The 16,578-nt window shown below is 37.7% G+C and overlaps 1 protein-coding gene across 1 annotated transcript; it reads right to left on the bottom strand.

The window, feature by feature from the left end:
- Nucleotides 1–4,487: 4,487 nt before the first annotated feature.
- Nucleotides 4,488–8,803, bottom strand: OPRM1 (opioid receptor mu 1). Its single transcript, XM_081829187.1, has 3 exons — nucleotides 8,455–8,803; nucleotides 7,220–7,740; nucleotides 4,488–4,532 (listed from the first exon to the last, which is right to left on the bottom strand). The coding sequence occupies exons 1-3, from the start codon at nucleotides 8,795–8,797 to the stop codon at nucleotides 4,488–4,490; spliced, it is 909 nt and encodes a 302-aa protein (XP_081685313.1). The 5' UTR covers nucleotides 8,798–8,803.
- Nucleotides 8,804–16,578: the final 7,775 nt, after the last annotated feature.

Genomic DNA, 16,578 nt, shown 5'->3' with positions numbered 1-16,578 from the left:
AAGTACTATCACAATTATTTAGCATTCAAAATAAATCTTGTTAGTAGCCTCCTCTTATCCACTTTCTACTCACTTCAATGCCAGGAACTCCATTATATAAGAAATTCCTTAGTGTAGGGCGCCTGGGTGGCTCAGCTGGTTAAGCAACTGCCTTTGGCTCAGGTCATGATCCCGGAGTCCTGGGATCGAGTCCCACATCGGGCTCCCGGCTCAGCGGGGAGCCTGCTTCTCCCTCTGACCCTCTCCCCTCTCATGCTGTTTCTCTGTCTCTCTCTCTTTCTTTCAAATAAATAAATAAAATCTTTAAAAAAAAATTCCTTAGTGTAAAGGGAGAAGGGCAACAAAAGCTGTGACCCTAGGTTTTTGATTTCCATGGAAATGATAATTAGAAAAGAAAAATTAAGACATGTTTTATTTTAGAAACTTATAGTTCTCATAAGGTAATCCCCCAAATAATTTTGTCATTTGCAAAATTGTAGCAATTTGCAAATATTTCTTGCAACCTACCAAAAGATACAGCAATCAGAATGACAATCAAAAGTTAATGACTGGTTTGTGATAGATCAACTTCATTTATTTTGTTTGGTATGAGGAAAAAAATGCAAAAACAAAAAAATGCTATGTAACTGCATTTCAAATTCATAAAGGTAGAAGGAAGAATAAATGTGTTGTAGAAAGTTAAAAGAGCAAAATATCCACCTTTCATATTTAGCTCCCAAGCTATAAATATAGATAGCAACTAAAGATTGGCATGTTTCAAAAGACTAAATTTTCCATGATAAATGATTATGAAATAACAATTCACCACTTAAGGTCAGCCAAATAAGTAACATCTCATTTAAAGTTAGTTTTTTAAAGATAAATATGCTGCTGTATTTTATCAGTTAGTTACATCAATTGAAACAACAAGCACAGGAAAATGTTGCAGTAATTATATTAGTTAATTTAATCTTTAAAATTTAACCTTCCTGAAAGATGAGAGTATTCATTCAGGAAGAACACTAGCTAATTCATGCATCAAGTTTCACTGCATGGTTCTGATATGCAGAATAATCTTCTGGTTCAACCCTCTTATGCATGAGTTGAGAAAACTGAGCTCTTATAAGATGAAGGGCTTTGTTCTATCACATGTTGGACAGGCACAGCATGACTACGGGAACATTCACCCGACTCCCTGTCCTGGTCTCCTCTGGCACCACCACCCACCAAGCTGCCTTCTCTAGTAGGATAAACATGATTTATGAAAATACTAATTGAGCCTCTCTGACATGAATGAAAAATTCTAACTTGTGGAAAAGCAAATAGTATCATTCAGTGAGAATCAATATGACCTTAATGATGGCAAAAAATTTTAGTTCGAATAATTTGGACTCATATAATGATAACCCAAATCCTCATTATCAAATTTTTAATTCCCCAAGCTATTTATCAATTTATTTGGATGTTTATCTTTATACACAGATACACAGATAGCTATGAATACATCTAAACAAGCCTACATAAAGAACTTATGGCATTTGAATTGTTAGTATGTAAATATTAAAATTTAGTTCTAAGAGCTACCATTGAGAAGAATGACAACCAGACTGGTGGGGCAGTAGGGCACACAGTTTAAAATAAAATTCAACTGGGTTCATTCCTCAGTTCCTTTTGTAACTATGATCTTGGGCAGGTGAATTCTGTAAACATTGGTTTCCTCAACTGTAGAGATAATGATCCATACCTCATATGACTAAATAAGATATACTGGGCACAAACTGGTCAGTAAGTGTTATTTCTAATAGCCTTAAAGCCAAATATTTTCTGCGAATAAACATATTTTCAATTAAACAATATTTTCTCCTCCCAGATTATGGCCAAGTTACAGAAATAAGACATTCTTATTGTTATTTGTTAAAGATATTATTCATTTTAAATCTAAATATACTCTAGAGCTACACATACATAAAGAGGCACACCAATATCATGCACATGCGCACACACATGCGCGTACACACACACTTGTAACTGGATCCATTTTCTTTTTAAACCTTAGAATTGAAAGAATAGCCATTTTGGTTTTATTCACAAAATGTGCATTAATGTGGTCAAACTCTGTAATTCTGTAAGCTATTCTCATTTGGGGCTTTTGTGTTGGAACTGAAATGCTTTTCCTTCTCAAATTATCTCTCCACAGATGTTTTATAAAAAAAAATTAAGATCTAGTTTTTGAGAGTGATGTGGTTGATTTAAAAAATTAGGCTTCTGCTTTTAGTTTAGCTGGGGATAATATAGGTTTGTAGTTAATACAATTGCAAAGCATCTCCTAATTTCTTGACATGCTACTTGGATTAAAATGTCAAGAAAATGCTTTAAAAATGGTAACCAGAGGGCTTAGGGCTGGACTGGTCATATTAATGAGAAGAAGTTGGCAGGAGGTACCATAATATTAACTTTATCAACGTTATATCTCTATATCCTGTAAGACTCACTGATAGAAAGTTAAGGCTTTGTTCCCACTGTAGCTACATTATTTCGCTAAACACAAGACTCATTTGGTGAAAAAATTCTTACCAATCAGCTTGACTAAAATGGTAGCCAGGTTAGACAAAACAGTAACTTTAATAGTATTTTATAAAGTTACAATTTAAATCAGTTTTCAATTTCATGTTTTATTCAAAATGCAGATACTTGGACCCTACCTCGACCTTGACCCAGTGAACCAGAATTTCTTAAAGGAGTTTCTCAGAACTTATATGCATAATAAGGTTTGAGAACCTCTGGCTGAGACCCTGTAATAATATTTGAGCACAAATCGGCATTGTGTAGGAAAGCAGAGGAAAGTTTTGGATTAATGTTGGAAGCCTAGATGTTTGTCTGGGTTCTGCCTCTTACTGGTGGTTTGATTTTTATAGTCATTGAGCCTCCCTGAGCATTTAGTTTTTCATGTTTACCCATCAGGGTTGTTGTAGGAAGCCACGGTGATAGTGCACACAAAAAACCTTTTTAATCTGTAGGCAGTGATAAAAATGTAAGATAGCATTATTATGATGGTTATGGTTAATACAAACTCTTTAAATAATAATCCAACTGGTCTAATAGAGTTGTTTCTTTTCCCATATAATGTTAACCATTAAAGGACATAATCTAGGTATCACAACAGAAAATGCATTATGGAATACAACCAGGGTGGGAAACCAAGCAGCGAAGGCAGGTGGGCATGGCCAGCATCTCAGGTCTGAACTGATCTGAATTGATCTGAGCAAATGGGGGAAGTGCTCTGAAGCAAGGTGGGGTCCAGTAACAACTGTTGGGTGGTACACCTACAGAGAGATTAAATTGCACGGAAAGCAGATGGAAAACTTACGTCTAAGTCTACCCAATAAAAATCTAGAAGCCATAAAGACAATGAGCGGAACATAAATCAGGCATGGAGTCCTACAGCTGGAGCAGGAGGCTGAGCCCTGGAATGCACAAAAGGACATGAGGACATCTTTTATTTTATTTTTTTATACTTAGGGCAAGACCTCTTTAGGGCACCGAATCCAATTCTTGGCCGGCTCATCAATAGCACTTGTTAAAAATAAAATTAGAAGACAAGCACAAATGTAACAATTTTTTTTTTTTGGAAAGTAGAACTTTTGATCAGAGGACTAGAGAAAAGAAAACAAAGAACCCCTCCCGTGAATATTTTCCAGTTACTGAAGGGTGAGCCTGGAATAACGTCAGAGTGTTACGCAAGCATTGAGGTTGTCCATCAGTTGCATAAGAAAGGGGTCATTCTTACCGCCCTCCGTAATCTCCTGAAATATCATAAGCCCTCTGATCATTCATTCATTCAACAGATATTTTTGGAGTACTTTTTTAATGTGTCAGACACTGTTTTAGATAGCTGCTGGAGAAAGAAGAAGGAGCAAGGCAGATAAGGTTCATGCCCTCAGGAAGCTATGCCTGTCCCCCAGTGCAGCATGCACCTACTGTAGATAGTTGGCCAAAGAGGCCACAGTGATTTCCATCCCTATATCCACACCCCTTTGCAATGTAACTGCAGCTCCTACCATCAAGAGGTAAGGTCTGTTTTGCCACCCCTTGAACCTAGGGCCTGGGACCACCATGAGGACAGCAGGGCTAACGTGCTGGAGGATGAGGATCCATGCGGAGCTTGCCACTCTTGCAGGGCTCATCCCAGCTCAGCTAGCTGATGGCAGTTCTGCCAGTGGCAACTGCCCCTCGGGTGAGCCTGGCTAAGGCCGGAAGAACATTCTAGCCCAGCCCAGCTCAAACTACTGATCTACTGAAGCTCAAACTACGTAAATGGTTGCGTTAAGCCACTATGTCTTGGAATGATTTGTTATGTAGCAAAAGCTGACCAAATAGCCCTTAACTATGTAAATATGAGGCAAAGTTTATTTGGGGCACAGAATTTTCTCATACGGCTTATCAAATTACCTTGATAACTGCCAACTCTTCATTTTGCGCTGTAGGGACATGGTCTCAGTGTACAGTTGTCAGAATACAGACACCCTGGGAAGGTTTGATATTGGATCTCTGATCTGCAGAATATGAAGTTGACTAATGCGCTTGAAACATGACATATAGAGGATAATCTATTTCTTGGAGAAAATACAAATATATAGGAGGGACATAAACATCTACAACAGTACTAACTCCGAACAAGCAGTCAAAAAGTTCATGCAAATCCAGTTAGCTTTGCTTTGCAACATAATGGCTCATGGTGTCAAAACAAAAACATGAATGAACAAACAAAAAACCCAAAAACCTGCCAGTCAGATTCTGAATTTGTCTGACTAACCAACTATGTCCTATAGCCACGGCCATAAAGTGTCTGATCTTTCCTTCAAATAATTTCATGATTTTGATATCTCATTGAAACTCTCACCAAAGGCTTCTGTATCGTTCCAGATGTCTGTGTGTAACCGCCTTGATTCTAACGATGACACATCAGTGGAGATGAGTGAAAGAGATCTTTGATTTATCTTAATTTTCAAATATGTCAGAGTGTCTTTTCCTCTTTTCCTGTCAGCCGCTCTTCTCTGTCCAGCCCTCCCAGCTGGGCATTTTGGGAAAGCAGCCAATTCCAGGGCTAATGTGTTTCTGCTGTTATCTGATCCTGATGCTGCTTCATAGAGACAGCAATGAAGATAAGCCCTAAGTGGATGTATTTTTAAAGCAAACCTTTTAGTTACTTAGAACAGAGCTTCCTCAATTAGCTTCCTTTCTCTTCTCTCTGGCTGTGCAGGAACCACACTAATGTGAAAATGCTGGATCTGGACGGGAGTCAAGAGCGGGGTCGGGGCAACTGAAGGACAATCATACTGAACTCAGGAGAAAGGCTGCACCAGACAGGCTGGGAGCTGTGTCTCCAGGAGAGCAGGTGGGGGAAGGACACTGAGAGAATCAGACGTGACAAGAGGCCCCCGCAGTGGTCCAGGGTAAAGCTACCCACAGCTGCATCCCAGCGTGCCTGCAAGAGAGGGAAGGTGGGGCAGGCCCCAACTGAGCAAGAATCAATACTTTATAGAGGGTTCCATCCCTGTGCTCCAATGGAAGTACTTTGTTCCAAGGCAAAATGTGTTAACCTTGGTTTAGGATTGAGAGTTTTAAATTGCATTCTGCAATATATTATCCTCAGGTCAGAGAAAATCTTCTGAATCCCTACCCTCTTTAAGTTACTCACAAGCTTTTGATAGCTGCTGAGAGGGAGAGCTGCTTAGTAGAAGAAGCAGGTTTAGAGAAGTCTTGATGTGGAAAAAATATAAAGAAAAGAAGCAGAGTGGAAAAACATTTCTTCTGTCTATTACTCAGTCTGAAATGGGATTAGAAGTGACACAAAATAAAGTAGTAATTTCCCTTCGGTTGGCAGTCGGTTGGCCATCATTAGTTTATACTGCCTAAAGGGCCTAAATTCCAGTGTTCCTTTTAGCATTATTTAATAGCAGAGGTGTGAGGATTAGCGCCCCCTATGGCAGACCATGTGGGCCTCCTTAAGCTAGGCCTGTTGTCAGTAGGAAAGGGTAAACCTGGGTGGGGCTGCGCTGGGGGCTGGTAGTGGGCGTGGGGGAGACAGAGTGGGGCCTGGGGAAAAGAAAATGGGGATGAGGCAGCCGCTCTGTACTGTAAGGATCTTCATCTGCCTTCTCAATTAGACTTCCAGTCGTTTTTATGGAGGCATCTGTTCTCAGAGTCCTGGCCTCTGACCAGGTTCTGACTCAAGGATTTACTTCACTGGAAGCTCAAATTTGAGTTCTGTGTTATAAAATTACGGAGGCTTTTTTGGATTTTTGGATGCTGACACTATTATTTGAAAGTTTACTTATTTAAATTAATATTAAGAGTTAAGTGATATGTTTGGTTTACCTTCTATCAGATACCAAATTTTGCACACCATTGGCTTATCAAGATCATATTAACTTAGAGACAAATTTTTCTCTTTTCTGATTCTCCTGTGATTATAATACTGTGTATAAATCTTACCTCTCCCATGCAGGCTGCCCTTTGTACTCTGCACATAGGAATATATCTTCCAAAAAATAGTCCCTCCTCACCCTATTAACGGGTATAATGACTATTAAAAAGTAAGTTAGTTCTAATAATTAAGTAATATGTTTGATGTTTCCTCTAGAGTTCAGGTATAAAGATTGACAAATCAATGGCTGAACAAGTTAGGACTGGCTGTTTTGTTTGTTTGTTTGTTTGTTTTTGGGTTTTTTTTTTTTTTTTTGGTCTTTTCTCCTTTGCTGTGACACTGATTTGCTGGGAACATCTGGCACCCATCACTACAGTGAGTGAAGTGATGACCTTTTCTGTTTAACCACAGAACCAGAACAGGACTGACTTGCAATGATACGCATGAAACATAAACATTGGGGAAAATGAGAAGAATTCTAGAACAGCATCACTTCCACAATGTGCTAACATCATTAATTTTGCATAGAAGCAACAGCTGTGAAGATACTGCTTTTTAGCAGCTTTATGAATTTCTAGTTGGTGTATCTCTAAATAAATACATACAAATACATAAAGCTGTTTATAAAATGTAAAGTACCTCTCTGTCACAATGACCATAATTTGCTGTTCTCCTCCCTCTGTCCTCACAGGGGGAGAACCTTCATCCCTTAGTTACTGATTCACTTCTAATGGATTAAAACTTGGATTGGTACAAACTCTATAATTTTTATGTCATCCCCAGTAGGTGTACCCAATTCTAGAAGCTGCATACCTGATGGTTAGTCCTATCCACTGTATTGGCCGTGGAGGGGTGGTCTCTAGTGTTCTGACGGACTCGAGTGGAGTTTTGTTGCTCGATGGTGGAGGAAGTTGGGATACAGAACTCTCTGAAGCATCGTTTGAAGTTTTCATCCAGAAATGCGTAAAGGACAGGATTTAGGCAGCTGTTTGTGTAACCTAGAGCAATGCAGAAGTGCCAGGAAACGGTCTGGAATGTAGTTTCTGGGATTGTAATCAAGGCTTTAATGATGACATAAATGTGAATGGGAGTCCAGCAAACAATGAACACAGCCACAACCACCAACACCATCCTGGTGATTCTTCGCAGATTCCTGTCCTTTTCTTTGGAGCCAGAGAGCATACGGACACTCTTGAGGCGTAAGATCATCAGTCCATAACACACTGTAATGATGAGGACAGGCATGATGAAGGCAAAGATGAAAACACAAATTTTCAGCAGGTTTTCCCAGTACCAGGTTGGGTGAGAGAATGTGAGTGTACAATCTATGGAACCTGGAAAACAATAATTATAAGGAAGAATTAGCAGCAACATCTAATTATAGCTTTGACCAGAGCTAACTTAAATCCATTAAGGGAAGCCAATAGGGGAAGATTTAAAGAAATTGAGGGAGAAACTCAGCTCTCTGTTGATTTTTAGGGAGAGTTATTTTTAGATTTTTTTTCTAAGTATCTCCTTTTTTGGTCCATTTTGATCACATTAAGCTTTCATTCAGTCAACAATTGTGGAACCTTTTGTAAGCTAAATCCTCTATGGGGTCTATGTTGACATAAAAAATACAATCACTGTCCAAAATCTGTAGGAGGTTCCAGCTAATGGATATTTTCATTCCATTTTTGATGGGTGGTTCATCATTCTGATATGAGGACTAGAAAAATAAATTTGTCATGTTAGCAGCCATTTGAAATTTTAAAACAACTTAATGTTTTTTGGGGTTTAAGTCTAATCATTCTTGTAAGAGCTATAGTCTTAGTTTGCCCTCATTTTGATGAAGTCAATGCAGAGAAATCAGGAAACAATAGATGATAGTCTCTTTAAGATGTTTAGTGTGCTTAAAATTTAGGGGAGAATTCATATTACAAAAGATTCAAAGGCATTCTGTTAGAAAAAAATCACTGATATTACAATCTGACTAAGAAGTTGGACCACTCATGACTTCACCAGCATGTCAGTCTATAAACCCTTCATCCCTCAGGTCTGCAACTTACCATGCCTGTACTTTGTTGTTGCCATGAACATTACAGGCAAACCAATGGCTGAAGAGAGGATCCAGTTGCAGACATTGACAATTTTGGCATTGCGGGGAGTACGGAAATCCAGGGCCTTGACGGGATGGCAGACTGCGATGTAACGATCGACACTCATGGTACAGAGGGTAAAGATGCTGGTGAACATATTATAGTAATCTATGGAGATCACGATCTTGCAGAGGATGGTTCCAAATGGCCATGTGCCCATTAGGTAATTGACACTCTGGAAGGGCAGGGTACTGGTTGCTAAGGCATCTGCTAGAGCAAGGTTGAAAATGTAGATGTTGGTGGCAGTCTTCATTTTGGTGTATCTAGGAGGTGAAAGAGGAGTGGTGGCAAAGTCAGAAAAAGACCAATATGAAATGTAGATAAGCTTCTGATAATAAAAAATATTGCAAGGGTTAGTGGAAAGCACTTGAGATTAGATATGGAAGAACTTTTTTCTGATACTAGATTGGCTATTCATAACCATGTGTCTATGAACTAAATACGGTTTCTCTACTTATCAGTTTTATAATCTGTAAGATGGCCTTAATATCAGCTGCCATACTGATTTATTAAGTTTCTTTAAGGTGCCAGGCACTGTGATAGATGTAATAGACACAGGGAGTGCTCAGTCATATATCCAAGTCTACTGATATTCATGAAATGAATATAGAATGAATGATAATTCATTTTAACTCTACATATGTAAAAGAAAAATTTCAGATATATATAGTTAAAAGTATGGAAAAGTGTAATCATGCAAGAATGTGTATGTATATATATCTCAATGTAATAGTGCAAGTGTGTTTATATGTACATATAAATATATATCTGTGTATACACACACACACACAGATTATAATGGTGGCACAAGAAGAAATGAAGGAGTAAGATAAGGGAAGAAGAAAGGTATCTTGGAATTGTAAATGTGCAAGTTGAATCTTACACTGGTAAGGGTAGGTTATTCTAGATAGAACACCTAAATAAAGGCATAGAGTTGAAATAGCATGATGTGTGTGTTTTGGCACTGCCAAAAGGTAAAATCCCACCAGAAAATGGCAATAAATCTGATTGGGTAGGAATACAGAGGCCAGTTCATGGAGGGATTTGTATGCCATGGTAAGAAGCATGAACTTTATCCAATCCATGATGAGGAAGCTAATGCTGTTTGTTTTGTTTTTATTTTTTAATAGCTTTATTGAGGCATAATTGACATACAATAAATGGCATGTAATTAAAGTGTACAATCTGATAAGTCTTGACATATGTACACACTTGCAAAACAATTATCTTAATCAAGATCAGGAATTGGCAAACTGCAGCCTGCAGACTGGGTTGGGCTGCTGCCTGTTTGGTTGGAACACACTCATATTCATTTAATTACTTCTTATCTATAGCTGTTTTGATGATGCAGTGGCAGAGTTGAGTAGTTGTGACAGAGACCATATGGCCTGCAATGCCTAAAATATTTACTATCTTGTCCTTTACAGCAAAAAATGCCAATTCTTGATCAAGATAATGAACATATCCATCACCCTCAGAAATTTCCTTGTGAAGCTCCTAAATCTTTCCATCTTCCCTTCCCTGACTTGACCCCCCACTCATAGGCAATCACTGATCTTGATCTGCTTTCTGTCACGATAGGTTAGTTTTCATTTCTAAAATTTTATGTAAATAGAATCATTCAGTATGTACTCTTTTTTTTGTCTAGCTTCTTTCGCTCTGCATAATATTTTGAGATTCATCCACATCTTGTTGCATGTATCAATAATGCATTCTTTTTTATTACTAAGTATGCATATTATTATTATTACTGAGTATAGATATGATTGTGTGGTTATAGATAAACAAGCCAGACTTGTTTATCCATTCACCTATTAATGGGAATTGAGTTGCATCTCCTTTTTGGATACTGAAAGTTAGCTGTTATGAACATTAATTAAGTCTTTGCCTGGAAATATGTTTTTCTTTCCCCTGTCTAAGTATCTAGGAGTGTTAAATGTTCTCAAAGCCACAGAAATTAGAACTTAGAAGAGATGAGCAGGTACAATGACAACACTAATAAATTATATATGATGGTAGAGGAGTACCTTGCTAATGTGTTGTCCAGTTGTCAGATGTATCTGACATTGCACATCTGTTTACCTTAATGTTAGGAACAGTACTCAATTTCACTTGGGAAACAACGCCTTTTCCATGTTTAGTCTGTAGGCTTTGTAGTGGGCTCTGTTACTAGTTCAGTGCATCAAGATGTAAAGTGACTGGGGCCATGGGGAATGTTCAGAGCTGGTCTCGTGTTTCAACCAGAGCCAATAAAATTTTCGGGAGACTTCTGAAGAAAGAGTATACTATTTTTAGATAATTAAACCTGAGAGAATGTAAGGTTGTTGGAAGAGCCTGTCTGAAAGTGGATCCCATACAGAGGATGTGGATTTGAGAGAGCAAGAGAGGAATATCTACCTGAAGCCTTGGACTTTTTTGTTTACATGGTACAATCATTCTCTCTTTTTTTTTTAAAGATTTTATTTATTTATTTGACAGAGAGAGAGATAGCGAGAGCAGGAACACAAGCAGGGGGAGTGGGAGAGGGCGAAGCAGGCTTCCCGCTGAGCAGGGAGCCCGATGTGGGACTCGATCCCAGGACCCTGGGATCATGACCTGAGCCAAAGGCAGATGCTTAATGACTGAGCCACCCAGGCGCCCCGGTACAATCATTCTCTTTAAACTTTAGCCTGTGTATATTTTTCAGTCCCATGAAATTAAGGAGCTAACTCATTTAGCCCAAGATGGCTGTTGGTTGGAGGAAATAATATTATGGACTCATTTTTTTAGGGCCTTAATTCAGTGTTCAGGAAAGTTTGTTTGGTTTCAATAAGTACCAAGAAGCTGAAGTTACATGAACCCTCTCAGAGTCAACAGGCTCGAATTATTTATTTGAGCTCTAAAATTCTGATACCCCAACTTGTCTGTCAAAGTCGCAGAAGTTGCGTTAATGCCCAAAAGTCAGATCTGGGGCCTCTTTTTTTTTTTTTCAAGATTTTATTTATTTATTAGAGAGAGAAAGTGTGACACAGAGCATGAGCAGAGGGGGAGGGACAGAGGGAGAGGGCGAAGCAGACTCCCCCCTGAGCAGGGAGCCTGATGTGGGACTTGATCCCAGGACCCTGGGATCATGACCTGAGCCAAAGGCAGACGCTGAACGGACTGAGCCACTCAGGCACCCCAGGTGTGGGGCCTTTTGAATTGCTTTAGAAATTTTACTCCTTTAAAAGATTTGAAAAGGAAAAGGTAGAGAAAGCCATTTAACTTGAGGAGGTAAACCAATTTGATGTTAGTGAGGACTCTAAATGTGGCAAACATAAAAAGGTAATTCAGACAAGATCCGCCCAAGTCCAACAACAAACAAATTAAAACAAAATTAAAACTATGACTTTAGGGATTTTAGAATAACTGACCTGGATGCTCAAGAAGTTAAAAAATTTCGATATTTATAAAAATAAATTTCTCCCACAAAGAAGGAAAAAAAAAACCTTATTAGTTACACCACTGATAAAAGACCTGCATGATACAAAAGTGTGCTTGACTGCCTTAGTCACTTTCCTACTCAGCCGACCTTACATTTCACATCTTATCTTTAGGAGTGTATTATGTTAAACAACCAGGTTCTTTACTGTCAGTTTTATGACTCAGAATACCTCTGACCTTCTCTTCAGGCTCATCTTAGCACTAGGTATTTATTGATGTATGTTTATTTCAGTCAAAAAAATTTTTCTCCCCCGGAATGAGGTGTTTGTGAAATAAAATTAGGTTAGGGTCCTACATCACAAGAGGAAAAGTGAGTATCTACAAAAGCTGTTTCAATTCGCATTTTACAGGAACAAAGCTGTTTGAATTTTCTCAATTTATCCAAAGAGCCTTTCTCTAAAGATAGCCAGTGTTCTTACCCCAATTACTCACACTTTGAGTCACAGCAACATATAAAAGAGGGCTTAGCAATTTCCTAAATACACGTAAGAGAATTATACAAGACCAAAGATTTGAGAATTCCAGTTGCCTCCAACATGTCTCTAAAGGCTTTAAATCTAATGTGACAGTCTGATCAGAAAAGGGGTCATGCAGTCCAGCAAACACGAGCGTTTCATTCTATTCGGGTCTGATGCAGTGGTATGAACGTTGCCTCAGAAAAGTTACATGAACAGTCGGAGTCACATTATAAGTTATAGGAATATACAAACCAGCGTTAGCAAACACGACAAAGAGTGAGCTAAAGGAAGGACCATCCTTGTGCTCAGTTGACCTGAATGGACCTGAGTAGAGCCCCTGGATATTAACACACAAGCCTCTTGCCATCCTTTGTACCTATTCCTTCTTACTGTGCCATGAATGAGTTTGGTGACAAAATGGACAAAATGACATGGGAGGGATACAGGGCATGTCCTTGGAGTGTCTCTCCTGGACTCACAGGGCCTTTCTCACCTTGGCTGTTTTACTGTGTGCACTGAATTGGGGCTTTTCCTCAAGGCAGAGGCTGAAGCTATTTTTTTTTTCTTTCTAATATGTATTTTTAAAAACCTGTTCCAGGTGATTGAGTAGCTTATTTTCTATATAAATTCAAATATATTACCATGCAATTATTATTTTTGAAAAATTACAGTCTCTGGACCTTCAGTGTTTGACCCGTTTTATGGAGCTTCCAGATGCTGTGTTGGGGGAGGCATTATGAATCCCATTTCATTGGCAGCTCAAATAATCTCCCAGGTTTCATAAACACTTTTTGTTTGTAAATGCCCTTCTTTTCTTTGTGGTTATAAAAGAACTCCTATTTATTTTCAGACCCACTCTTGGTGTCATTTTTGCAATTATTACTACTTGCCAAAACATTGATTTTGACTAACATATGTTAAATGAAGCCACACTGAATAAATTACTCGTGTATACCCAATGGGCTTTGCAAACCTTTGTTTTATTTTGAGTTAATTTTTGAAATGTGATGGCCTTGTCTCTGGCCAGAAAAAAATGACCAAAGAAACTTGAAAAGAGGAAGAACGTATTCTAGAATCCAGCTTGTCAGTTTTGTACTATGTCAAGCCCTTCACATTGCTCCGCTACCTTCTCTAGAAATTCATAACAGAGCCAACTGGGATGTGCAGAAGACTTTCACCTCTTTTTGGTCTAATTTTCTGCTCTTTCATGTTTTTACCAAATGGAATTTTTCTCTCTTTTTTCCTGTTTGTTAATCCCAGTGAAGTAGAAAGGTATCTAATCCAGTAAGGATTCAATGAGTCCTCTCCAGCACTGTGCTTGGAAAGATACTTTTCTTCCAACTGCCCTGATTTTTATATCTATCCATCCTCACATAAAGAAATTCACAACTTTAATAGAGAAAATAAATTATTAATTAGATGAGCAAAATGGTTACATGACTACCTACTTAAATTTCTCATTTATTGTCCATTTCATTCTGATATTTCAGGCAAGCATGTGTATGTATTTGTGTGTATGTGTGTGTGCGTGTGAGAGAGAGAGAGAGAGACTGAGATCTAAATTAAGAACCAAAGCCAAAGCCAGTGATGATACTCTCATTAACATAGAAAGAGACCATATACTAATTTGTTATTTTCTGTTATGTTCTCCACTAACTTAGGGAAAGAAGGAACAGGGGATTTCTCATTTTGCGATAGAATGTTTTAAAATATTTCACTTATATTTATTTCAAAGGCATTTGGTCAATGACCAAATTTCTAATAAGCTTATAGTAAAAAAAGGAAAAAGTAGTAACCTCAGACCTCTGGGTCCTGTGGACAAGAAAGTGACTATTGCCGAAGAAGAAGATAGCAGGAGGGGAAGAATGAAGGCGGGGAATCGGAGGGGGAGATGAACCATGAGAGACGATGGACTCTGAAAAACAAACTGAGGGTTCTAGAGGGGAGGGGGGTCGGAGGATGGGTTAGTCTGGTGATGGGTATTAAAGAGGGCACGTTCTGCATGGGGCACTGGGTGTTATATGCAAATAATGAATCATGGAACACTGCATCAAAAACTAATGATGTAATGTATGGTGATTAACATAACATAATAAAAAAAAAAAGAAAGTGACTATTGCCTGCTAGTTTGGCTCAAAAAAGAAGACAGAGAGAGGCTTATAGAAAATTAAACAAAGAAGCATCTCCTTCCAGAGGTTAATTGGCTCTGTCTCTGTGTCACCAGAATGTGATGACCATCAGGGACTTTTTGGTTGAGTGTTACTGTCTCTTTATCCACACCTGCTTCATTTTTTGTTCTCTCTTTTTATTCTTACTTTCATTCTAGTCCATCTCCCATTAGTGACAATTCATGAGAAAAATATCTTTCACACAGAGCAAGGGAAAAATCTTTCTTGAAGTAGATTGAATGGATGAAACTTTAAAATAGAAAATGTGAAATATATAAGTGATTGTATTTTTGCATTTGTGGCTCTGAAAAATCAGAGTAAAATCTGTGTTTCCTCTTAATAATCATATAGAATCCTAATGACATTAAAATCAAATACTTTTCTATTGTATCAACTTTACTGCTAATTTCATCATTTCATTCTCTGTTGCTTATTTTTTGCCTACTTTCATCTGTATTTCTCTCATTTTATTGTATGCATTTTTGTAAGGTTCTTCAAGTTCTCCTTTTGGAAATGGAACTGAGGTGGAGGATGGAGTGAGAACATGGCCACATGCCAGTGCACCACTCCTCTGGTCAGAGGAAAAAGTGAGATACTTCTATTATTGCCAAGGACTTTGCTTAACCTTTTTTTTTTTTTTTGATTATGCTTTTTAGAAGTGCTTATTTCCTGCTTTATTTCATTTCTGGAAATTTTACTTCAAGACCTGAATAACATTTATTTCATCAGAAGTTTATATAAAAATATGTCTTATGAACTTGATGCCAAATTCTGTGATAAATAATATTTATGTGTCATAGAAAAATATTACTATGCTAAATCCTCTGATGTATTTAACCATTATAACTGGTTGAAATATTCTTGTCTATAGCTTTAGATTTTTGTTTGCAGGAAAATCTCATCTCCTTAGATGAACTGACTTCCAAGACAGCATGAGAACATTTATCTCAGAGCTAGAACTTTTTGGTTCAGAGATAAGAAGGTTTTGCTTTTATTTTCAAGAACTAGTTTTTAGAACTTAGAAATATCTTAGATTTCAAATTTGGAAGTTTTAGGAGAAAAAGAAATGTCTTCTATTTTAGAATCTGAAAGTTTTGTACATAAAAAATAATCAAGTGTACATTACCACTAACTTCAAATAATGTTATATCCCTAGGTACTTGTTAAATAATGAAGGAACAAAAAAGAGAAACAATTCTACCAACATCAATATTAGAAAATTGCTTTCTGAAGAAGCTCAAGCATATGCTATAGATTATAAATTTTTAGAAGGCATAGTCTGCCTGTAAAATTATTACCTATTATAGTTCATACAACAAATATAAGGCTTCATTTATACTTTTGGTGATGATGTGCATATAATCACTCACTATACGTAAAATATGAAAGATAGCACAAATGGAAAAGTTAAAAGAAATAAAAATAGGGAAAATTTATCCATTCAGCACAGAATTCAGCACAAGATGGGCACCAGTAAATGCTTGTTGAATGGAATTAAATATAGAATGAAGGATTTGGGTTATTTTATTGTAATAAGATAAGCCAAACTTTTTTTTAGGGGAACCAGCAGTTTTTAAAGTGAAAGCAAAGAGAGAATATTCCCTTTTTCCTGTCAGTTCATTGTCAAATTAAAAAGAACTTTGGTCAAAAAGGCCATGTAATGATAAGTAGGTACTGAAAGGGGCTTTCCAAACCACATTGTCTGATCACCTTGTTTTATGGTAAAAGGGCCCGAAGCATGGAGAGATGTACAAATGTTTGAGATTTTTTTCCTCCATCTCTTTAGGCTTCACCTAAAATTACAATGTGCCTTCTGTACTGTAATGTGGGCCATGTACATTTCCGGGAGTGCGTTGTTGATAACATTGCAAATAGTTTGCCTCGCCAATATTCAGCCCACTATCTAGCTAAAACATGGTAGGTATGCAAAGCTTTTTTTTTTTTTT

This window comes from Leptonychotes weddellii, chromosome 8 (genome assembly GCF_054177405.1).
Source record: "Leptonychotes weddellii isolate Sample4059 chromosome 8, ASM5417740v2, whole genome shotgun sequence".
Classification (NCBI taxonomy): Eukaryota; Metazoa; Chordata; class Mammalia; order Carnivora; family Phocidae; genus Leptonychotes; species Leptonychotes weddellii.
This window is presented reverse-complemented; position numbering and strand designations above follow the sequence as displayed.